Source organism: Mustela nigripes, chromosome 5 (assembly GCF_022355385.1).
Source record: "Mustela nigripes isolate SB6536 chromosome 5, MUSNIG.SB6536, whole genome shotgun sequence".
Classification (NCBI taxonomy): Eukaryota; Metazoa; Chordata; class Mammalia; order Carnivora; family Mustelidae; genus Mustela; species Mustela nigripes.
The window spans coordinates 32,573,004-32,596,263 of NC_081561.1; the positions used below are offsets into that span (position 1 = coordinate 32,573,004).

Genomic DNA, 23,260 nt, shown 5'->3' on the forward strand with positions numbered 1-23,260 from the left:
GAGAGAGAGAATCCTAAGCAGGCTGCACGCACAGCGTGGAGCCTGATGCAGGGCTTGAATGCACAACCCTGAGATCATGACCTGAGTCAAATCAAGATCATGACACTTAACCAGCTGAGCTACCCAGGTGCCCCTATGACTTAAGTTGAGATGAAAACAGCAAAATGCAAAATGGTTTGTAGGCTATGAAAGTAACTATGAAAACACACATACACAAAGACGATATATACACATACATACATATATTCAGACCACCACAGGGCTGAGCCCAGGGGTGGACAGTGGGGGCATGCTGGTGGGCCAGCTGCCTCAGATCCTCTTTGCCCACAGATGTGGATGAGTGTGAACGAGAAGACAATGCCGGTTGTGTGCATGACTGTGTCAACATCCCTGGCAATTACCGATGCACCTGCTATGACGGATTCCACCTGGCACATGACGGACACAACTGTCTGGGTGAGCCAAAGGCAGGGAGAGGAGGTGTGGGCAGGCGGGCTGTCTTGTGGGGAAGGAGCCGTTTCTGGCATTTCCCACTGCCCAGGCAAGGAGAGGAAGGTGATCAAAAAGCTGCATTCTTGCAAAATAGAAAACAAGGTCAGCCTCCCCTTTGAGACCAGGTGCTGAGGATGAAATAATCCTGGGGCTGGATGAAAAACATCAGAGGAGATGCTGCTAGAAAATGCTCCCAGGTCAAGGGCCAGAAGATGACAATAGTGGGTGGAGATGTAGGGAGCAGAGCATGGCGGGAAGGTGATTTGGCTACACGCTTCAGTAAATGGGAGGAATGTTTGATGATGACAACGATGCCCCCCATGGGTCCTGAGGAGCCTCTGACCCTTAAAGACTGGCTTTCTTCCAGCTCGTCCTATAATCTCCAGGCCCTCCTCTCCTTACTTCTTAGGCCTCCATCTGACCTGATCCTTGACCCAGGAGCTGGGTCAGAGATAGGAGAATCTCTAAGGAACTCCCCTCAACTTTGGTCTGTTATCACTTTGGAAAATTACTGGGACCATGTCGGATTCTTCTGCAAGTAGCAACACTGAAGCCCATAGCAGAGAAGGATTTGAAATGTGAAGCCAGGGGTCCTTTTTCAAATTCTTCCTGGTGTCAGAACAAAAGTAGGAGACTAGAGGACTAGAAGACCAGGAAAGGAAGAGAGGAGGAATGATGCTCAGAAAAGTGGCTAGGCTTCTTCCCCACCTGACCAAACTGATGAATTATCTGAGGCTCCATTAGTCTAGGACAGCCTACAGAGCTGCCTCTAGACCCAGTCATGTCCCATTTTTGGGCCAGGCTTTTAGGTTTCTATTCCCAACCCGGGCCTCTACAGCCTGAGCCCTGCTGGGCCCGTCCCCGCAGCCCTGGCCATCTCTTCTACTAGGGAAGGATCTCACGTCTTTTCTGCCTAGTCACCCAAGAGGGCCTCTTTAGGGACTCCCTCAGAAAGAGAAGTGATGAGTTTCCTACCGGACGAGAAGTTCTTTGATTGCCTTTCGCCTTTCTAAGCCCCTGATTCTCACCAAGTCTTGTTTCCCTGTGTCTTGGGGAGAACTAACCAGAAATCAAGAGAATGAGTAGGTATGGAAAGAGCAAGGGGGAGCAAAGTTCTACCTAACCCTACCCTTGGGGTTCAGAGTCTCAACTCAACCTCTGACGTGTAGGGAAACCCTAAGTCATCCATGCCCTGGGCCTCAGTTTCTCCACTGAGAATTAGAGGAAGGAACTTGGCCAAAGAGCAGCAAAATCACCAGGTTGCATAGAAGGGAGCAAACAGAAGGATGGACTGTAGGACAAGAGTGGGGAGAAGTCAGGGCTATAGTGAGAGAGGGCAAGGGACAGGAGTAAGGCAAAGGAAAGCCTACCTCCTTGACTTTACACCGGAGCCTGCTGGATCTGTACCCTTCTGCCCTTGGCCACAAGGGGGAAAGGACAGGCTTTCAGGGCTCAGCAGGGAGGATGGGAAGATAGGGGCAGAATAGGGCCTCAGGAGCTCAAATTCCAGCTCCTCTGTTTGGAGACCAATCTCCCGGATGCCTGCTGGGCCAAGAAAAACCAAGAAGGGCTAGGGACTGGGGAGGGCAGTAGGTAGCACAGAGATGGAGTCAAGGCATTGAAGTGGGAGCCCCAGAGTAAGCTTGGCTCTGGGACTTGGGGGTGGTGATTTGGGGTGGTAATTAGGGTGTGGCCTGGCGGCTCTCCTCCCACCCCTCCCCGCCAAGCCACCAGACTGTTTTGTTAAACCAAAATAGGAGAAAGGCTAGGGACTATGGCAGCAAGCCCAGGCTTGGGGGGAGGGGAGGAAGGACGGGGCCGTGGCCTGTCCACAGAAATGGTCCCTGCCCGGCAAGGAGTTGAGGCTTGCTGCCTTTACCCATGTTGGCCCCCAGAGCTAGCACCATGGCCACAACTCTCCCTGCACACCAAGTTCTCTCGTTCCCTGGCTGCAGCCATGCCCCAGCTCCTCTCCTTGACCAATCCCCATCCTTACCGCCATCCCTGTTCCTCTTGCCCTGGCTCCTTTCCTGATTTCCTCTGTGCTCACACCCAATTCCAACAAGTGAGGGAAAGGGAGCAAATCCTCACATGGGAGAGACAGGTTCAACTTTCCTCTCTCCACTGGCTTAGCTCCCCAGCTCTGCCCTTGGAGGGCAGCCTCTTCAAGAGCAGTGGAACATTAACTGATGAGTGAGTGAGAACTTTCTGGCCTAAGGCTGGGTGCTGCATTGGAGTGGGGAGGCACACTCTGGAGCCTGGCCTCCATCCCATGGCCTCACCAACCACCCATCCTACACAGATGTGGACGAGTGCGCCGAGGGCAATGGTGGCTGTCAGCAGAGCTGCGTCAACATGATGGGCAGCTATGAGTGCCACTGCCGGGAGGGCTTCTTCCTCAGCGACAACCAGCACACCTGCATCCAGCGGCCAGAAGGTCAGCCCATGACCCGGGAGGGCCCAGCCCTATGCTCCCAGGCTTCTCTATTGAGGGTGTTTTCCCTCAATACCCGCTAGGACTCACCCTCTGTTCTCAACTCCACTGGCTCCTTCCTCTCTCATCCCTCAACCCAGTCACATCCTGAGGGCTCCATGGACAGATACCGGGTTGGAGCAAAATCTGGGGGAATTTGTTTGGGGTTGGGATCAGTGTGGGGTTGAGGTTACTATAGGGTGTCCTCTGTATCCCAACTCAAAGTGGGTCAGTTAGGCATGACATTGCCTAATTGTGGATGGCTGAGCTCTAAGCTGCTGCTATCTGAGGGTCTCACCCATGCCTTATTCGTTGGATGGGATAGGGAGTGTAAGGCAGGAAGAGGGGGGTACTGTCTGTTTCTGTGACTCTGCCTCCCACTCCCACCCCAAGACTGTGACATCCCTGAGCGCAGGGATTATGTCTAATTTGTCCTTTGATCTCCAGAACCTAATATACTGCTCTGCATGTAGTGGGGAGCTTTATACGTATTTGTTGAGTAAAATCTTCTAGTAATGAGGGGCACTCAGCTGGCTCAGTTGGTGGGACACGTGACTCTTGGTCTTGGGTTGTGAGCTGGAGCCCCAAGAAGGGTGCAGAGTTTACTTTAAAAAAATCTTATGGTTATTATCAGTACCAATTACTTCCCACCCACATTATTATCTTCTTTCTGGTTTGACTGTACACTCTTTGAGGAAAGAGATCATGTTTGTTTGTTTTAAAGATTTTAAGTAATCTCCACACCCGACATGGGGCTCAGACTTACAGCCCCGAGATCAAGAGTTGCACGCTCCACCAACTGAGCCAGCCAGGTGACCCAAGAGATGTGGATTGTTTTGCTTTTTTTCTGGGTCCTTTCTTTCTTTCTTTTTTTTTTTTTTTAAGATTTTATTGATTTGACAGACAGAGATCACAGGTAGGCAGAGAGGCAGGCAGAGGGAGAGGGGGGAAGCAGGCTCCCTGCTGAGCAGAGAGCCTGATGCGGGGCTCAATCCCAGGACCCTGAGATCATGACCTGAGCTGACAGCAGAGGCTTAACCCACTGAGCCAACCAGGTGCACCTGGGTCCTTCCTAAATCCACCAGTACCTAGCACAGTGGTGGGTAACTATAAGACACTGCTTTTTGGTTGTCTGAAGGAGAGGGTGCTTGTGCAGGGTTTTGGGGGGTTGGGTATCAATACCTATACATCATTCAGAATGGCTCTGTCCCCCACTCATTAGCACCCAGCTCTGGGCAGGATGGGGGCTGGCAAGGGGGAGTCCCTCTCCGGCCTCTGTAGCAGCTTCAGTGGATAACTTCCTCCTCCTCCAGGCATCCAGGGTTACAGAACACTCACCACCCTCCTCTTCCCTTTTAGAAGGAATGAATTGCATGAATAAGAACCACGGTTGTGCTCACATTTGCCGGGAGACACCCAAAGGGGGTATTGCCTGTGAATGCCGCCCTGGCTTCGAGCTCACCAAGAACCAACGGGACTGTAAACGTGAGATAACCGGGATGGCGGTGGGAGAGAAGGAGTGACAAAGAGGAAGTGCATGGGGACGCGGGAGGAAGAGGGAACGTGAGAGCGGCAACTAGAGCAGAGGGCCAGTCTCGGGGCTCCCCAAGGAGCAGCAAGCTGATAGGTCTCCCACCCTCTCTGCACAGTGACGTGCAACTATGGCAATGGTGGCTGCCAGCATACGTGCGATGACACAGAGCAGGGGCCCCGGTGTGGCTGCCATGTCAAGTTTGTGCTCCATACGGACGGGAAGACTTGCATCGGTGGGTGAGGCCCCTGAACGGGACTCCACCGGGAATGGGGGCACCAGGGAAGGGGGGAGCACCTGGGGCCTGGGTGCTGGGCGCAGAATGACTGGTGAGTGGACTGAAGAGCCAGACAACAAGGCCAGGTCTAGTGAGGAACAACTCTGAGAGCTCACCCTCTTCTCCTCCCTGGCCCACGAGCTCTCCTGCCCCAACCCCAGGGCCCCGGCCATCTTCTTTACCCAGGATAAAGTGTTGCCAAAGTGGCAATAAAACAACCAGCCCTGATCTGACAAATGGGGTTTCCTGACTCCAGGCTTCTTCCTCTCTGTCCTGTGTACCCCTGCCCGTTCCCCCCCCCCCCCAGCCCTCATTCCCTTCTGTGCTGCACCTCTGCCTGCAGCCCTCCACTGCCCCAACCGCTCCAGCCTTCCATCCCTCTAGCCCTGGTTGGGGCCTTCTTAAGACCTGGATCCCTTTTCCTGAATTCCTAGGCCTCACCTCACATACATTCAGGTATCATAGGTGGGTTTAATTCCTTGATCCCTAAAGTTTAATTCCTCACCCCTTCTGTCTTTAGGACTTTTGTGAAGGCCAATTACTATGTGCTCACAGACTGCTGAGAAAGACGATGGGACAAGGTGTCCCCCTGGAGAAGGGGGAAATGGAAGGGAAGGGTTTGGGCCCGGGGAAGGGCTGTGTCTGGAGCCAGGCAGGAGCGAGCGTGTTCTGTGGGCAAGGGTATTTACAGACGCTGGTCATCTCAAGGGCTACAACATGCAGAGGACGAGGAAGCGTGAACACAGTCGCTCTGTGCATTTATCAGAGATGTGACATTCAGCTTAAGAACTAGACTCTCCCCATCTCTCTCCAGCGACCCCACCCGTCTCTGCAGACAGCACTATCCTAACCCCCAGACACAAGAACAGGGGAGCAAATGATGCTCTTAAAGGTGTCCTCTGAGCACCTGCTCCAGACTTGCACAAAGGGCTCTAAATGTCTTTAATTAAACTCTGTCCCACTCCATGTTTCCCTCTGAACTAACCCTTCAAAGACCCTGGGACATTTTAAAATCTTCATGTCACCTTCTCCTAGCTGGTTTGTTCCAGCTCCTTTCATTTTTTTTTTTTCCTCCTAGGTTGAATTCTTCTGCTTCCTAAACCTCCCACCATCCCCTGGACACACTCACACATCCCCAGAATGCCCCCCCCCAAAAAACTGCATGCGGTCCCCAAAGAAAAGCTGCATGTATTAGGACAGAGCTTGGACCCATGGATGTGGGGCCAGGTCTTTCTCTGGTTGTCTTCTGTTCAGATAGTCCTGGGCATGGCTGCTTTTGAAAATACCCCTAGTAAGCTTGAGCTCTTCTCTAATGCAAGACCCATTCCGCCTTCTGGACCATGGCCAAGCGAGGCAGAAGAGAGCAAATGAGGCAGCTCTAGGCTTCACGGCTATATTCTTCCCGTGTTCCACTCTCTCCTCTCCAATAGCCCTTAGTTTGCCTTGCCCTAATCTCACTTTTCTCCCCAGCCCTGGTAGAGGAAACTTCATTGTTCGGGGCCGCCAGGACATCCACATTTAGTGGGGAGATGGAGAGGGCAGTATAGTTTAGCAAAAAGGGTGGGCACCCTTTGGGATTTGGCAGCTTATAAGATTTGAGACTGCATCCCAGCTCTGCCTTTGGCATGCTGTGTGGTACTGGGCCCAAGATGGCCCCTCTCTGGGATTCTGTTTTCCCTCCGTCACCTGGTGGGAACCTGGCTTCTTTGAGGACACTGGGCAGGACAAGGCTGGGGAGCTAAGTGTAGGAGCCCCCGGGCGCATCACTTGGGGCTAGTGGTTTGGGGCTACAGGGGTGGAGGAGGGTGGGGAGGGGGCAGGGGCCCAGTGGGCCCCAGTGGCTGTTGCCCAGCATCTAAACAGCTTTTTTACAATGTCAAACAGGGGAAAGGCGGCTAGAGCAGCACATCCCCCCTCAGGCCGTTTCTAATGGTAAATATGTCTGCTCTCTCCGCTTGCTCTCACTGGCTTGCTAGGGGAAGGGCTAACCCGCTGGGGCTCCCACTAACTGCATGCCCACTGGGCCCAGCCTGACTGGATCCAGCCTACCAGCAGGGCTCCCCTGCAGCCTGGGTACTGGGCCCATGGGGTGACAGGACACCTGAGTCCCCAAGAGCTGGCCCAGGAGGCTTCATGTTGGTTTTGTCTTTGTTCCTGTCTTTCTCCTCTCCTGCTTCCTCCTGCCACCTTGTCCCTCTCCCATCTTCTAACAACTCACCCCTTTCCAACCATCTGCCCCTTCCCTCTCTCTGCCTTCCACACAGCAAAAGACCCAGCAGCCCCAGCTCACCCGTTGTGCCCATTAGGTGGCTGAGACAGGGGTGGAATAGAGTTCGAGGCCATCCCCTCCTTGGGGCTGTGTCCTTGGGTTCTTACCCACACCAGCTCACAGTCCCAGTGCCACTCACCATTTTGTCCCACCATAACGGGTACCAGCATGACATCTGAATTCAGACTGACCTGAGTTTGAATCCTGCCCCTGCCACTTTCTAACTATATGACCTCCAGGAAGCTACTTTCTTTTCTGAGCCTCGGTTAACTCTTCTGTAGACAGGGAGACAGAGTTCTCCCTTTGGGTTGCTGAGAAAACCGAGACCGTGTGTGCAGAGCATCTAAGTGCCTGGCACAGAGCAAGTACGGATTAAACTGTGGTTTAATACCACAACCTGAAGAGCTGTCCCAGCCCTGGCCTGGTGAACACTGCCCTGCGGGGGAGGGCAGCTATGCCCGGCTCCCTGGTCTGACCTGGATGGACATCGTGTCAGCTCCACGGCTCCCAACCTGGGGCCCTCCGAACCCACCCAGTCTTGGCATAGGATCTCTGTTCCTCTTTCCCTGCTCTAGGGCTTGGGGCACCTCTTCTTATGCTAAGAGCACTCTTGGGAGAATGACTAGGCTTGGAGACTGAATTCAAGTTTCCCTCCCAGGTTCCTCCCATGGTCTTGGGGAACCACAGGAGACCAGGGTGGGAATGGCACACAGGAGATGCCACTGTGGCTACTCCCAACCTGGGCATTTGAGCAAACAAGGCATGACTGGGGACCAACAGGCAGAGTTGGGCTTCTTCTAGAACCCTTGCATTGGTGGTCTCCTTGCTGACAAGGCCTGGGTTTTAGGACTGAAAGATTCAAGATGATGATAGTATTCTCTGCTGCTTTTCTCATTCAGTTCCCTTGATTCAGAGAACCACTCTCTTTTCTTCCCTCAGAGAGAGCTTTGGATTTTGTCTCTCCAAAGGGAGAGATCTAGGGCCTCCTCAGAGGATGACCTGCGCCTCCTCCAGAGTCCCTGCATCGGGGCCTTGTGCTGTTTGAACTGATGGTTTTCCCCTGAGTTTACCTGACTCTCCTGAGCTGCAGTTTAGACTTGTTTATGTCCTGCTCTGAATTCAGGAAATAAGGAGAGGGACCCATCCATACTCCCCCTACTATGACCCCCACGGCAAAGAGAGAACTTACCATTCGAGAGGGGGCAATAGAAGAGACTTAGCTTTGAGGTTCTCTGGCTCTCATCTACCTTCTTATACCCTGCCTTGTCCTCTGGATTCTTCTCCTTTTGTCCCCCTCTTTCACCTAGGTAGTCTCTCCTCATTAGAAAGGAAAACAAAAACGGAACAGCCAGTTATCTCCATCTGGAACTGAAAGGAGGGCTTGGGAGGAGTTGGAGGTAGCTGGGAAGGTGCTGGGAAATGACCAAGCATGTGCCTCTCCTCTGAGGATGAGTGGTCAGGCCTGGAACTGGGATCTTTTTTTAAGATAGCTGAGCAAGGAGGAAGAGAAAGATGAATTGCTGGCCATCCCTTAGCTGTCTTAGGGATCCTCAGGCTCACTCTTCCCAAGACTACCCCACCCTGACACCAGAGAGATAGCTGGTGGAAAAAAGGAGGAGACCCCTGTCTGTCCCTTCTTGTTCCCTGGCAGCCGAGAACCACCCTTCCTTAGCTCCCATCGCTCCCTGCACCCTCCCCGCTCCACCTCCTCCACCCCCTCAGCACATTCCTGCCTGACAGCTCTGGCTTGTACCTGCCTCACTGCTGTCCACCTTGTTTCAATCAAGTAGGGGGCAGGGAAGCGGACTGCTTGGCTGCACTTGTGAGGGGATGGGGGCTGGGAGCGGTGGGAGGAAGGGGGCTGGGAGCCTCCACTGAATGCTCCTTCGAAAGCACAGGGAGGCAGCTGAGGCCTTCCCTCGAGCCTCTGTGCTCTCTACTCCCCTCGAGTTTGGGACTCCTCCAAGCCAGTAACCCAATTACCACCCTCCACCTCCCTCCTAAACAGAGACCTGTGCTGTCAACAACGGGGGCTGTGATAGTAAGTGCCACGATGCAGCCACAGGCGTCCACTGCAGCTGCCCCGTGGGCTTCATGCTGCAGCCAGACAGGAAGACCTGCAAAGGTAAGGGCTCTCAGAGGACAGGAGCATCGGGGCAAGGGGCTGAGGTTGGGACCAGAGATACAGTACCTGTTACAGGAGCTCCTCAAGGCTGTCCTGATTATAAAGAACTGAGGGTATGGCCAAGGCTTGTCTCTTGTCCGCCTTTCCCACCTCAGCTCAAGGGGCACAAAAGTCTGGCCAGCTCTGCTCCCTGCCCCAACCCAACATTGTTTTCCTTACTCTCATTACTACCCCCCTATGGGTCCCTAACCCTCTTGCTTAATGAACATGCCATTCTCATTTGTCCCTAGGTCTAGAAGGATATTTGAGCCCTGACTGTGTGTGCACAAGGTCACAGATGTGTTCCATAACCTTCTTAACCCACATTCCCCAGACCTTTCCAAGTGGAAAGGCTACACTGGTCAGAGGGAGAAGAGGGTGGCAGTTGGGAGTGCTGATGCTGGAGCCTGGCTACCTGGGTTCAGACACCAGCTCTGCGATCCTGGGCAAGTTACTTAGTGTCTGTGCCTCAGTTCCACTACAATAATGGTGCTTGTCGTAAGGATTAGATCAGTTAAATATAAATTTATATATAAAGTACTTAGAATAGTACCTGAAAAATGGTAAGTGTCTTGTGTTAACTATTACTATGGTATAATTTCCCACAATGCTCATCCTGTTCTCCTTCCTTTTATTAAGCCCGGTCTGGGAGAACGGTGGAGTGGGGGAGGAAAAAGGGAGGGTAGCCCTGCTGAAAATAATGATTCATCAGGTCTGTGTCCCCTGGTCACAAGGAGGACTGGAAAGAGGACTGGGCTCCTTCTTTGTGTCTTTTGGCCCAGCAGCTGGCAGAGAGGATGGGGAGACAGGGAGGGCTGGGGCAGCAGGTCAGACTGCCCGAGTTGAGAGGTTTCCTGCTGGGAAGAACTGTTGACAGGTATGCTGAGAGTAAAGTGGAAGACTGCCCTCTCTGCCCCCTCCCCCAAGTAGGGGTGAGTAGCCTGGGTCCTGTCTGCCACCAGCTTGGGGAACTTGACCTCAGGAAGGAAGCTGCTCACGGGCCCCCCCCCCCTTCCCTTCCTAGTGCTGAAAGCTGCCTCAGGCCTGAGCCTCTCCAGACCTCTCCCAATCCAGCCCCCTGCCTGGCCTCTCCCCCTCCCCAGCAGCTACCCAGCCTCACTGGCTCTCCTGGAGGTCCCGTGCCTGACTCTCTCCTAGCTCCTCCTCTCTGAGGGGCTGCCCCTTTGAATCTCTACCTCTCTGTGCCAGCCCCCACACCATCACCTAGGGCTCTCAGGTCAGGAGGGGTAGGGGACATCAAGGGATAAATGTTATCCACCAGCCTTTTGGCAAAGGGCCGTCATCGCAGAATGAAGAGCAGAAACTAGCCCCCTGATTCAAATGCCTACCTACTTCCTACTCCAGGCAATTCCCTGTGGGCCTGACTCTGCTTCCCATCTGCCCCTTTCTAACAGGGTTCAGGTTCTAACAGGAAAGGTGTTCCTAATGACCACAGATGCCATGAATAGGGAAGAAACAGAGACTAGAGAGTGAGAGAGGAGTCAGAATGGCAGGCCCAGGGCTCTGCTTGATTTTCTCTGTCTCTGTGAGGGAGGGAGGCCGGTCATCTCCTTATTTGTTGTCCCCAGGCTTTGGTTATCACCTTTGGTTCTCTCTACTTTGTCCTGCTTCCCCAGACATAGACGAGTGCCGCCTGAACAATGGGGGCTGTGACCACATTTGCCGCAACACAGTGGGCAGCTTTGAATGCAGCTGCAAGAAGGGCTATAAGCTTCTCATCAATGAGAGGAACTGCCAGGGTGAGCAGACATGGGCCAAGGGGAAAGCCTTGGGAGAGGTTCTAGGGGTAGGAGAGCTTCAAGGAGGCCTGAGCGCCAAAGTCTGAGAAAGTCAGTGGATACAGTGGAGAGTATCCATAAGCAGTGTCCTGATGAAATTAGCAAATGTACCCCTTCCTCTTGACAGACCAGCTCTGCCTTGCTCTTGGCAAGGAGGAGGAATGGATTTCTCCCTAATTCAAATCCTTGGCAGGATCTGACCTGCCTAACCACATATGGTGGCCCTGATCCATGGGCACCAGATCTCACAGTTCTTGACTCTGAGTGGAGCAGGGACAGGGGATGGGTAGGCACTGCTAAATTGCTGATCCTAGGGCTGGGCCATGAGGGAGGGTCAAGACCCCTCAAGTGGGTCCTCCACCTGACCAAAGGGTCCCAAGGTCAAGTATCCCAAGACAGATTCAGTGGCTTGCATCCCTGTTCTTCCAGATATAGACGAGTGTTCTTTTGATCGAACCTGTGACCACATATGCGTCAACACACCGGGAAGTTTCCAGTGCCTCTGCCATCACGGCTACCTGCTATATGGTGTCACCCACTGTGGGGGTAAGCCAAATTCAGACCCTCCACCACCAGGCCCCTCTCACCTCCATACCCTTTTGCTAAACAAGTTCCTGAGTTGGTCTTTGGCTCTGGGCAGTTCCCAGGGGCATGTGCCATGTCTGTGTCCATTGTATGACCTGGGAGAAATTAAGACACAACTAGGAGACAAGATCAAGGAACAGTATTCTGCCTCCGTAATTTCTATCTCCTACCTGTCGCTGCTTCTTGACTCCCATCCTCAACTTCCAAATTCCAGCTCCAGTGGTATGAAGGAGTGGAAGGCTTTAAAAAGCTTGTCAGCTGGGCCCCTTCCCAGTCAGTCATTCTTTGGGGGCAGAGATAAGGGAGCGAGGTCCTACCTGGAACTCTAAGCAGAGGTCCTCCCTCACTGCCCGCTCTGTGGCTCCTGCTCCGCCCTGCCATTGTTGGTGTCTCCCTACTCCTTCCCCCAGATGTGGATGAGTGCAGCGTCAACCGTGGAGGTTGCCGCTTCGGCTGCATCAACACTCCTGGCAGCTACCAGTGTACCTGTCCCAGTGGCCAGGGCCGGCTGCACTGGAACGGCAAAGATTGCACAGGTGGGCAACACCCTCTGCTGGCCAGAGCTGGCACTGCACTCTGGCGTGGTTGGAAATTGGGGTCTTGGAAGTGGGGGTCCTTCCACGGGGAAGAAGCTGTGAGGCCATAGGGGAGGAGAATGTAGTCATTTGAGCTAGAGACATGAAGTTTCTGGTAAAGAATCCCCTCATCGGTCTCTGTTTACAGTCACAGTTCTGCAGGTAGCTAATTTCTCTTCCTCCAAATTAGCAAATCGTGGAGGAGGGTGGGAGAGGAAGGCCCTCTCCTCCTCAGGTCTCTCTCCCCTTCCTAGAGCCGGTAAAATGTCAAAGCAGTCCTGGTGCCTCGAAAGCCATGCTCAGCTGCAACCGGTCTGGCAAGAAGGACACCTGTGCCCTGACCTGCCCCTCCCGGGCCCGGTTTTTGCCAGGTACATGAGGCTGGCAGGGAGGAAAGTGCAGGGAGCTCTTCTGTTTCCCTTGCATTACTCCAACCAGTAGGTGTTGGGGGTGGGGGCAGGTCAGAGCTGTGACAGCCCCCTTCTCTCAGAGTCTGAGAATGGCTTCACGGTGAGCTGTGGCACCCCCAGCCCGAGGGCCACTCCAGCCCGAGCTGGCCCCACCGGGAACAGCACAAACTCCAACCACTGCCATGGTGAGCACCAGCCCAGAGGCCTTGTTCCCACCTTACTCTCTTACTTAGTAACCCGTTTCTCTTCATTAATCCTCCTGGTCTTACTTTTTCTTGGGTTCCCCCACCCCTGCCTTGCTCTGTCATTCTTCAGCCCTTCTGCCTCACTCCCTCTGCCCCTAACATCTGATTCCCCCGGCTTTCATAATCCTTTTCCAGCCAAGCCCCTGGCTTATTGCCCAGCTTCTCAATACCCTCCACAGCAGTTCCCACCCCCACGGGGTCCCCAGGCTGTGCTGAGCTTCTACCATCCCTCTAGAGGCTGCAGTGCTGTCGGTTAAACAGCGGGCCTCCTTCAAGATCAAGGACGCCAAGTGCCGTCTGCATCTGCGAAACAAAGGCAAAATGGAGGAGGCCAGCAGGATCCTGGGGCAAGGTCTGGACTGGGGCTCCCACCCCAATGGGTTGTCTGGCCACCACATCCTTCCCACCCCTCAGCTCCTCTGCTTAGCGAGATCAAAACCGACTGGCATCCTGAACTCTGGACAGAGCAGGGGAAGAGGCTTTGTAGGCATAGGGCCCAAGGAAGTCCTGGGATATCTCCATTCAAATAATTGGTATCCTACATTAAAGGCAAACTGAAATAGTTGCAGAGGTCTGGTGAGGTCTGTCTGGGTTAGGGTGGAACAGTGAGAGCTGGGAACGAGTACTTTTTCTGCCCCTGGGGTTGACAAGTCCTCTTCCCCAGGTGGTGCCCCCTGCTCTGACTGCCAGGTTACCTTCATCCACCTCAAGTGTGACTCCTCTCGGAAGGGCAAGGGCCGGCGGGCCCGGACCCCTCCAGGCAAGGAAGTCACTCGGCTCACCCTGGAACTGGAGGCAGAGGTCAGAGCCGAAGAAACCACAGGTGGGACTGGGGGCACTGCTGGGAGGAGGGTGGAAGGCAAGGGGTCAGAGGTGGGGAAACCATGGGTCTCAGCAGCGAAAGGAAGGGACAGTGCCTATACCAAGGACAGACCCCGCCTAACACCAAGCCCAAGAGCCAGTTTCTTACCATGCCCCTCCTAGCTCCTAGCTTTGCTCCCTACACTCCTGCTCACAGCCATTTTCTCTGCCTTCCCTGACCCACACCATCATCTACCACCAGCTGCCTGTGGACTCCCCTGCCTCCGACAGCGAATGGAACGGCGGCTGAAAGGGTCCCTGAAGATGCTTAGGAAGTCCATCAACCAGGACCGCTTCCTGCTGCGCCTGGCAGGCCTTGATTATGAGCTGGCACACAAGCCAGGCCCAGGAACTGGGGAGCGAGCAGAGCTGGTGGAGGCCTGTAGGCCTGGGCAGCACCGCACCGGGGCTAAGTGTGGTAAGGGAGCTTGCTGGGGCAAAGGGGAACAGGGGAGTGGGGAAGGCCCAACTTGGGCCTGCCTCAGAGCAGGACACTTTAAGGCCTCAGTTGTACCTCAGATTGTGAGGCAGCCAAAACCCTCCCGCCTATCATCCTCCTCTCCCTGGTCCCAGGCTGAAATCTAGGGGGAGATCAGGTCTAGAGGGGTCACCAACCCTCCTGTATGTGGCTTTGGCCCCGATCTTCCTTCCCAAGCAGGATACTCTCTCTTCCCAGACAAAGAGCCATGCTCCTTGAATTGGTGGGGGGGGGGGGGGGGGCGGGGGGGGCGGGGGGGGGAATCCCAGGCCTGGGTGGCGGGAAATAGGGGGGGTGGGTGGCTAGCGCGGCCGACTCTCCCTCAGTCAGCTGCCCGCAGGGAACGTATTACCACGGCCAGACGGAGCAGTGTGTGCCATGCCCAGCGGGCACCTTCCAGGAGAGAGAAGGGCAGCTCTCCTGCGACCTTTGCCCTGGGAGTGATGCCCACGGGCCTCTCGGAGCCACCAACGCCACCACGTGTGCAGGTGCCAGGGGAACAAACAATACAGAGCGGGGTAGGGTGGGCACTGGGACGCCCACGGGCATGGGATCTCCTAAGGGCAGGCCCAGGCTCCAAACCACTCTCCTCGTCAGTGTCCTGTTTGTGTGCCTCTGTCCCCTGAGACTGGGTAATCCTATGGGGATGACCAGAACCATCCCCATCAGAGCTGGGCCCTTGATTCATTGCAGGTCAGTGCCTGCCTGGCCAATACTCCGTAGACGGGTTCAAGCCCTGCCAGCCATGTCCACGCGGCACCTACCAACCTGAAGCAGGACGGACCTTGTGCTTCCCATGTGGTGGGGGCCTCACCACTAAGCATGAGGGGGCCATCTCCTTCCAAGACTGTGACACCAAAGGTGAATGGGCTAGTCACTTGGACACTCATACTCACCGACTTGAACTGCTTCCAAAACACTCTCCAAGTCCTCAGAGTCAACCTAAGTGTGTTGCTCCACCTCCTTCCCCAGCCTGGGAAGGACCCAGCTACCTGACCAGCCATACCATCCTGCTCAGAGGACGTGTCCTGACCCTCACTGGTCCCAAGTCTAGGAATTAGGGAATGAAAAACAGTCCCATTTACTCCTCTGCTTTGGAAAACTGGTAGCACATTCCCCTCAATATTACAAATGAGTTTCTGTGCATTTGGCACGATGTTCAGTGCCTGAAAGAAAAGGACTGGCACAGTAGCTGACTAGTCTGTCAAGTCTGTTTTTCCCTAGGCTTAAATTCTGGCATGACTAGAAAAGGCTGGGACCCTGGAAGGGACTTTGGTGTCTTCAGTCTCCTGCTTCTCCACAATGAATGCATCCTGCTCATCCCATGTCCCTGAATTCCCACTTGCCTGCCATCTTAACTCCTGTCTTTCTTCCCCCTTGCCTGCAGTCCAATGCTCCCCCGGTCACTACTACAACACCAGCATCCATCGCTGTATCCGCTGTGCCATGGGCTCCTATCAGCCCGACTTCCGCCAGAACTTCTGCACCCGCTGTCCGGGAAACACAAGCACTGACTTTGACGGCTCCACCAGTGTGGCCCAGTGCAAGAGTACGTGGCAGGCCAGACGATGGAAAAAGGGGTAGAGAGGCCTGGGAACAATGGCCATGGGAAGAGGTTGGGAGTAGGATAAGTAAACCCATAGGGAGAAAGGCTAGGGAGTGGGTGGGCAGGAAAGTCCCATGCTCCATCTCTCCCAACCCACTCCATCCCAATACCAGCTGCTGGGCTGGGCCCTGTGGCACCCTCTCCCTGGACACAGGTAATGGGGAGACAGAGAGGTGAAGTGAGATGAGAAAGTTCTAAGAGCGGGGAAAGGAAGGTGGACCCAGAACTTGGAGAAGAGACGAAGAACCAGGAAGGCAACTGCCTACACATGTCTGATTTTCACTTCAAAACGTTTCAATATCCCTAACCCATTTTCCCACTGACTTCCCTTCTCTTTCTTGCACCTGGGTTTGGATACAGATCGCCAGTGTGGTGGGGAGCTGGGTGAGTTCACTGGCTATATCGAGTCCCCCAACTACCCAGGCAACTACCCAGCTGGCGTGGAGTGCATCTGGAACATCAACCCCCCACCCAAGCGCAAGATCCTTATCGTGGTACCCGAGATCTTCCTGCCATCTGAGGATGAGTGTGGGGACGTCCTCGTCATGAGAAAGAACTGTGGGTGGCTGCAGAGCTGGGCCAGGGAGGGGCAGTTCAAATCTGGTTGGGAGGGAGAGAGAGAGAGAGAGACGATGGGGACAGGAAGAATTGGGGCAGTGAGAAGGGAGGCCTTGGGAGGAGAGAGGCTAACAATGGAAAGCTCTATGTTTGGGGGAGAGCAGAAGGAAGAAAGCCAGTGTTGGGATTAGAACTCCAATAGTGTTACGCATGTCACTTCCTGTTCTAGCATATTTTGCATTTAAACGTCAAATTTTTTACACTCTGTGAGTGCCTGGACATCAAAGAGGAGTTGTGGAACAAGCAGAGGGCAGTGGGAGAGGATCTGTGTGTGTTGGGGTGGGGAAGGTGCATGCATGGGGGAGAGCCTCTGTCAGCATGACTCCTTGCCCCCACCACCCTCCGGCACGAGGGCTTGGGTAACCTGCCCTGCTGTTCTCCTGACCTGCTGCTTGCCTTCCCAGCCTCACCATCCTCCATTACCACCTATGAGACCTGCCAGACCTACGAGCGGCCCATTGCCTTCACGGCCCGGTCCAGGAAGCTCTGGATCAACTTTAAGACGAGCGAGGCCAACAGTGCTCGTGGCTTCCAGATCCCCTATGTTACCTATGATGGTGAGCAAGGGCAGGAATGCCAGGGAGGTGGGTGAGAAAGGCGAGGCTCATGAGTCTTAGGAGGGAGCAGGGAGAGCAGGAAGAGTTTCTACCTGTAAATTATTCCCCGTGGTTGATTTTGCAGAGGACTATGAGCAGCTAGTAGAAGACATTGTTCGAGATGGCCGGCTCTATGCATCTGAAAACCACCAGGAGATTTTAAAGGCAAGTGAATGTGCACAGAAATAAAAACAGCCAGCCTTTAATGAGCATGTAGCAATGTGCAGGCAGTGAGTTGAGGGCTTGCAGCAGTATTTCACTTGATATACGTAAGAGCTCTATGAAATAGGTACTTTCATCGTTCCCACTTTACCCATAAGAAAACTGAGGCACAGGGTTACAGAGCTTGCCCAGTGCGTCCAAGCCCATCTGACTGCAGGGTCCCTCACACTACCTCACACTGACGGGGAAGAGGAAGGGAAGAGGAGGAGATGAAATGTCCCTGAACGCTTGTACCAAAAAATAGGGAGGAAGTGAGGTATAAAAAGATGCTTCTGCATTAGGTCCCTCCCTTCCCTGCCTCCCTCCTCAGTTTCCACAGAAAAGGAGATCTAGCACAGCGTTCCTCAGAGTTAATTCAGCAAAACCTGTTTTAAAGGAAAAGAAGTGTTACCTATGTTGAAGAATGAACTAGACTCCCCTGGGTCTATGGATCCCAATTTGAGAAAGCCTTACTTGGCAAGCTACCGTCCTAGCCACAGTATTATTCTTCATAAATTATCAATGCAAGGACAAATTTTATCTTTATGATTACTAAAGTCATTTTTGCATTATTGTCAAAATAAGAGACACAATGACAAAAATCTCCTAGAACTTGCAGACTACAAAGAAAATCATTTCAGCAGTGCTTTCTGAACATGTTTTAAAACATCTGAACCCTTATTTCAGATGTGCTATGGAACTCTAATGCAGAAAGTAGTGGGGATCAGGGGCCGGAGGCCCTGCCTCTTATTTTAAAAATCTGCTGAAGCCATAGGATGCATACTAGCCTAGAAGCCAGAAGACCTGAGTCTTTGTGCACAGTGTCTGGCACCTGGTAGGCTGTTGCTGTTTAAGACAGAATGGTTAGGAAATGAGAAGAGACCTGAGTGAAGTAAAGGGCTACCCATTGGAAGATCAGGAAAGGAGCATTTCAAGCCAAGAAGCATGGGGTGGTGTAGCATATTTGAGAACCCTGAGACGGCCAGGGGAACTCAGCAGAGTAAGAAAGCCAAGGCGGACTGGAGGACAGAGAACAGGGTACAGATCATGTTCAGCCTGTGAGCCATGCAAGAGACTGGACTTTACTGAGTGAAAAAAGAAACCAGAGAAGTGTTTTGAATAGAAAAAGGACATGATCTAATTAAGAACTCAAAGTCACTCTGGCTGCAGTTGGGGAGAAAAGTCTGTAGAGGGACGAGGACAGGTGAACGCAGGGAAGCAAGGTAGGAGGCTACTGCAAGTTGTCCAAGTGACAGATGGTAGTGGCCTGGACAGGTAGCTGTGGAGGCTGTGGGAAATGGTCAGACCCCAGATATATTTCGAAGGTAGATTCAACAGGATTTGCTGTGGTTGTGGGCGGGAGAGAGGAGTCAAGGATGACTCCAAGGACTGGGGTGTGAGCAATGAAGGATGGAGCTGCCAGTGACGGAGTTGTAGGATTCTAAAAGAAGAACAGATGGTGGGGATGGAAATCCAGAGTTCACCTCTGGGCATGCCTATTCAACATCAAGAGGGGCTGCTTCTGAATTGAGGCTGGTGTCCCTCTTTCCCACCTCCAATGCTGAGGCTGACATTGCCGCCTGCCATCCTCTGCAGGATAAGAAGCTCATCAAGGCCTTCTTTGAGGTGCTGGCCCATCCCCAGAATTACTTCAAGTACACAGAGAAGCACAAGGAGATGCTGCCAAAATCCTTCATCAAGCTACTTCGCTCCAAAGTTTCCAGTTTCCTGAGGCCCTACAAATAGTGCCCCTAAGCCCAAGACCCAGGTTTTAAAGCCCCCAGACTCCTTAGCCCTCAGAGCCGGCAGCCCCCACTCCCAGATGAGGAAATCTCTCCTTTCTTTTTGGAGGAAAAAAAAATCACTATAGACCAAGCACTCTTCCGTTCTGTCTCTCCAGCTTCCTTTCCTGTCTCTCTCTGCCTCTGTCTTTCTCCCTCTCTCTCTTTACTGTGGTCCCTTTTCCTATACGCTCCCTGGAAAAGCCATTAAGTGCTGGCTCTATTGCCCCTGAGGGGTGAAAGAACAGTGTCCCCTTCCCCTTCCCAGCCACACTGACCATTTCACCAGCTCACATCTATGGCCTCATCAGCCTGAAGGGGTGCTAGAGGCCCATGAAGGAAGTGGGTCTCGTGGGGAATGGGGCAGGGGGAAGAAGGGCTTCTGCCCTTCTTATAGGGTTGTGCCTTGCTAGTCAGGAGCCAAAATGTCCCCTGGCTGTGCCCCCAAGGGTGATTTTAACAACCCAGGGATTTGCCAAAGAAGTCTCTGACTTACGGGCCTAATGCCAGCACTGGTCCTCTGGGGTACATGGTTCAAGCCCTAGACTGTCCACACAGCTGGCTTTCTTGTCAATACAGCTTCTTTCCTTCTTCCCCCACATGTCTGCTTGGGGTCCAATTCATGAGGGCTTACAAAGGCCCATACCACTGGGCTAGTGGACATCAGCTGAATGAGGAAAAGCAGCAGGCATTACCATGTTGAATGTGCTGCTGTCACTTCCCAACAGAAAGACTATAGCTCTGCAGGACAGAAACCAGGTTTTAAAGCATCACCAAAAAAAAAAAGAAAAGAAAAAAAAGAAAAAAAAAAGAAAGGAAGAAAGAAAAAAAAAAAGAAAGAAAAAAAAAAAGGAAGAAAAAAGAAAAGAAAGAAAGAAAACCTATCATCTAAAGGACTAGACTTCAGAACAATTAGAAACCAGCCTCAAACACCAATCCCTTTTCTTACTTGTCGTCCTGGCCCAGCCATCTCCTCACCCCTACCTGAGCGCTCCCTGGGGGAGCCCTACTCCCCTTGCTAAGTGTTGTCCTTAAAGAAATATGGCTGCTGACCAGAAGCCAGCCTGGGCCTTGTCCCCGAGTTGTCTTTCCCTTGTAGCCCTAGATGGCTTGTGGACTCCACCAAAGAGGACCCTGCTCTGCTGCCAGCCCAGAGCCACCTACCTCTGGCCCCAGGCTGTGGGCAGCAAGAGGAATGTGTGCACACTTGGCAACCCTTCTGCCCACCCTGTCCACATCTAATAAGTGCAATCATTTTGAGTCTTCCTATGTTGTCTAGAGGGAAGGGTTTTATTTTCTGGTTTTGTTTTTTTGTTTTTGGTTTTTTCCTCTATTAGAACAAACCTATTTATAGCTGCCCAAGAGAAAAGAGTGTATGTTTGAAGTGGAAGGAAAAAGGTTTTGGATCTCATGAACCTTGAGTGCTGGAGCATCTGATCTGTCTCTGCTCCCCCACCAGTGGCCATCCAGACTTCTGGAGCCTTCAGATGGGGGAACCCAAACCTTAGTTCAGAGGCACCTGATGTGTAGGAGAGTAATTCTGGGGACTTAAAGGAGCAGGAAGGAGAGGGACCTGTGTTTGCAAACCAATCCTGCCATCCCTATGCCTCTCTATGGATTCAATATGGACCTCAGGATTGTAGAGACTGATGGAATTGGTCAGTGATTCTCCACACCCAAATAGGGAAAGCCTCCATCTTTTCCCTGCCTTCATCCTGTTTTTTCCTGGTGCACACATGGAAGAGGATCAGGACAAACCCCCTGGGAATGAGCTGACTCAGGGGCCTGAGGTCACAAACAAGGCTAAAGGAACCAAGAATAAGACAGTTATCAAAGCATGAAGTTTGCCTGACCTTGGCCACTCTGCCTACCCCTACCTGTTTGCCATCCCCTCTGGGAGTTGACTTCAAGCTTAACTTCCTCCACTACTGCTTTTCAAAAGGAAGAATCAAGTCCATGCCCAAGACCACATCCTGCACACATCCTACCCTCATTCCACTACTGCCTATAAATGTATTTTCCATTTGCTCCTTTTACTCCCCCCAAAGCTGTAGTTTTATTCAATTGAAGACTACCAATTAACTTCTAGGTTTCATTTCTAAGTGACTCTTCCCCAGGAGAGCTGACACTAAATAAAGAAGCTTGCACCATCTCCTCACTCCCTAATCATTAGCACTCATCCACCAAAGATAGCCTTAGGCAGTAGGCAGCCAAAGTCAAAGCTAACTCCCCCGACTGCCTTTAGCCAACACCCCAGCCCTTGGCAGTAGAGTATCTGGCTTTGTCTCTCTAAGTCAAAGAGGGCCCTGCTATAAAGATACAAAATGGCTGCTTCCATACAAGAAAATGGTCATTTAATAGGAAGTAGCCACACTTCCCAGAAAATGCCTGAAAACTGCTTTAATCCACTCTGATCATCCTAATTCTCCACCAACTTTCTGATTCTCTCCCTACCATTGCATCTCTCTTAGAAAGCTAAGCAGAGTACTTCCCAATTTATGCCTTCAGGGTCTGGCTTCTCCTTGCTCTCCTCCTTTCCCATCACCCCATAAACATGTTTCCTCCAATAACTTATTCCATGGTTTCTGGAAACTGCAAATGATTTCCACAGTATGGAAAGTGTAGACCACTAGGCTTCTTAACTGATGTCAAGACAGATCTTGGTGAGCAGGTAAAGAACTGCTAATGTCCACCACGTTTAGTTTAGGTCATCCAAGTTGGGGGTTAACAATCCAGACAGAACTACTGCTGAACCTATGGAGGAAGCCAGTCCTTGGACATCAAACCAGGGGTTAAGTGGACTGAATGAGGAGTCAATACTCAGGGACTCTCTAGGCCTTTAGAGGCCAGACAGAAAAAAAGGTTTTCACCAATGTAAGGAAGTAAGTAGATGGAGTAAATGGAAATGCTTCATGAACCAGTCCCGAGGCCTCTCTGCAGGATGGGGGTGTTCACAGGGCCACAGTACTGTGAGGCTTCATTTATCTTGGTTCAAAACCTGCCCTGATCTGAGTCTGGGAATGGGAAGCCATTTCTGTAAAGACTGTGAGCGCCAAGTGAGACACATCAGAAAGGCACTTAATCCCTCAGCAACATGGCAATAACTTTTTACTTCTCTGCCTCTCTCTTTCTGTATTATTAGGCCAGGTCCGTTCCCTACACCTGAGGGAACGCTCAGTCAGGAGAACTGACCAGAGCCTGGACTTGAGCTGCCCTACCCCAGGTCTATAAATCCCCAAGGGCATACACTGAGCTGTGACTGCTCTCACTTCCTGAGGACTGGGTTAGTTTGAGGTAATGGAGGCTCAGATGTGTTGCTCCAAGGTCAGGAATACAGCTCTGGTCTCCAGCCCTAAGGAAGTTTTTTGTATCTGAGAAGTGTTCTCCATAGGCATGTTTGAGGGGACTCTGTAGTGGATTGGTAGGTCATATCTCAAAATGTCAGAAAACATTATAGAGCATTCAAATTTCTGTTATTTGCTGCTTAATCTCAATGTAACAGGCTCAAACTAGGGGGAGGGAGACAAAACATAAATGACCGACCATAAGCAGAAAATAATGTTAACCTGCTTGGCTTCTTTCTAAAGCACAAAAGTGGAAGCAAACAACACAAGGCTATCTTTAAATCAGACCTCTCTCAAAGATAGCACACACTGTCCTTGGGCCATTATTTGGACTAGGAACCCTTTAAGAAAATATATGATAAGAGAGAATAGAACCTCCAGTTCTGTTATCAGCTTATCTAGACAACACATTGTAGCAGTTTGGATAAACTGAAAAATCCATTCTTCTGTGTGAGTTAACTGAAGTTTCAGAGAATAATCATTACCATGTGGGAGGCTTTTTTTTAATGCAGAAAAAAGAATCTCAAAATATTGTATTTATATCTGCCTTCCACTGCTGCCAATATAGTAAGTGTCTCCTACACAATCAACAATAAACAGTAAATGATGCAGTTCATAGAATATTTTGCACTTGGGGAAAAAAAAAAACTATCTGAACCTGTAAAAAGAAATGTTTGGATTTTGTATTGTCTTTTTTTATTATTATTATTAAAATACTAAATGAAATTCCCTGGCTTGGCATCTATTCCTCTGTCTCCATAGTTTATTCTAGAGCTGGAAAAAACTTTGAGGAAACAAAGTGTCTTCTGGCTCCCAGATAGGACTTACAAAATTTTTTCATTTATCCATCTTATTCATAATGATTTTGAAATTTGAAAAGGCTTGTCTCAGATTTTATTTATTTGTCAGAGAGAGAGAGAGCAAGTGAGCACGCAAGCAGGCAGAGTGGCAGGCA

At 51.9% G+C, this 23,260-nt stretch overlaps 1 protein-coding gene across 4 annotated transcripts in view; it reads left to right on the plus strand.

The window, feature by feature from the left end:
• SCUBE3 (signal peptide, CUB domain and EGF like domain containing 3) overlaps window positions 1–19,843 on the plus strand; it is a 33,649-nt gene extending 13,806 nt beyond the window's left edge. The window contains exons 3-23 of one of the 4 annotated variants that reach the window (XM_059400080.1): window positions 331–456; window positions 2,795–2,929; window positions 4,325–4,450; window positions 4,615–4,731; window positions 6,658–6,705; window positions 9,051–9,167; window positions 10,844–10,966; window positions 11,435–11,551; window positions 12,001–12,126; window positions 12,420–12,536; window positions 12,656–12,760; window positions 13,056–13,172; window positions 13,485–13,643; window positions 13,884–14,099; window positions 14,486–14,647; window positions 14,853–15,020; window positions 15,547–15,708; window positions 16,126–16,323; window positions 16,788–16,940; window positions 17,065–17,144; window positions 18,777–19,843. In XM_059400080.1, coding sequence (XP_059256063.1) covers window positions 331–456; window positions 2,795–2,929; window positions 4,325–4,450; window positions 4,615–4,731; window positions 6,658–6,705; window positions 9,051–9,167; window positions 10,844–10,966; window positions 11,435–11,551; window positions 12,001–12,126; window positions 12,420–12,536; window positions 12,656–12,760; window positions 13,056–13,172; window positions 13,485–13,643; window positions 13,884–14,099; window positions 14,486–14,647; window positions 14,853–15,020; window positions 15,547–15,708; window positions 16,126–16,323; window positions 16,788–16,940; window positions 17,065–17,144; window positions 18,777–18,926 — 2,822 coding nt within the window. In that variant the 3' untranslated portion in view covers window positions 18,927–19,843. The remainder of the gene's footprint in view (window positions 1–330; window positions 457–2,794; window positions 2,930–4,324; window positions 4,451–4,614; window positions 4,732–6,657; window positions 6,706–9,050; window positions 9,168–10,843; window positions 10,967–11,434; window positions 11,552–12,000; window positions 12,127–12,419; window positions 12,537–12,655; window positions 12,761–13,055; window positions 13,173–13,484; window positions 13,644–13,883; window positions 14,100–14,485; window positions 14,648–14,852; window positions 15,021–15,546; window positions 15,709–16,125; window positions 16,324–16,787; window positions 16,941–17,064; window positions 17,145–18,776) is intronic. The other 3 variants (XM_059400081.1, XM_059400082.1, XM_059400083.1) reach the window with 3 other exon arrangements.
• The last annotated feature ends 3,417 nt before the right edge of the window (window positions 19,844–23,260 follow it).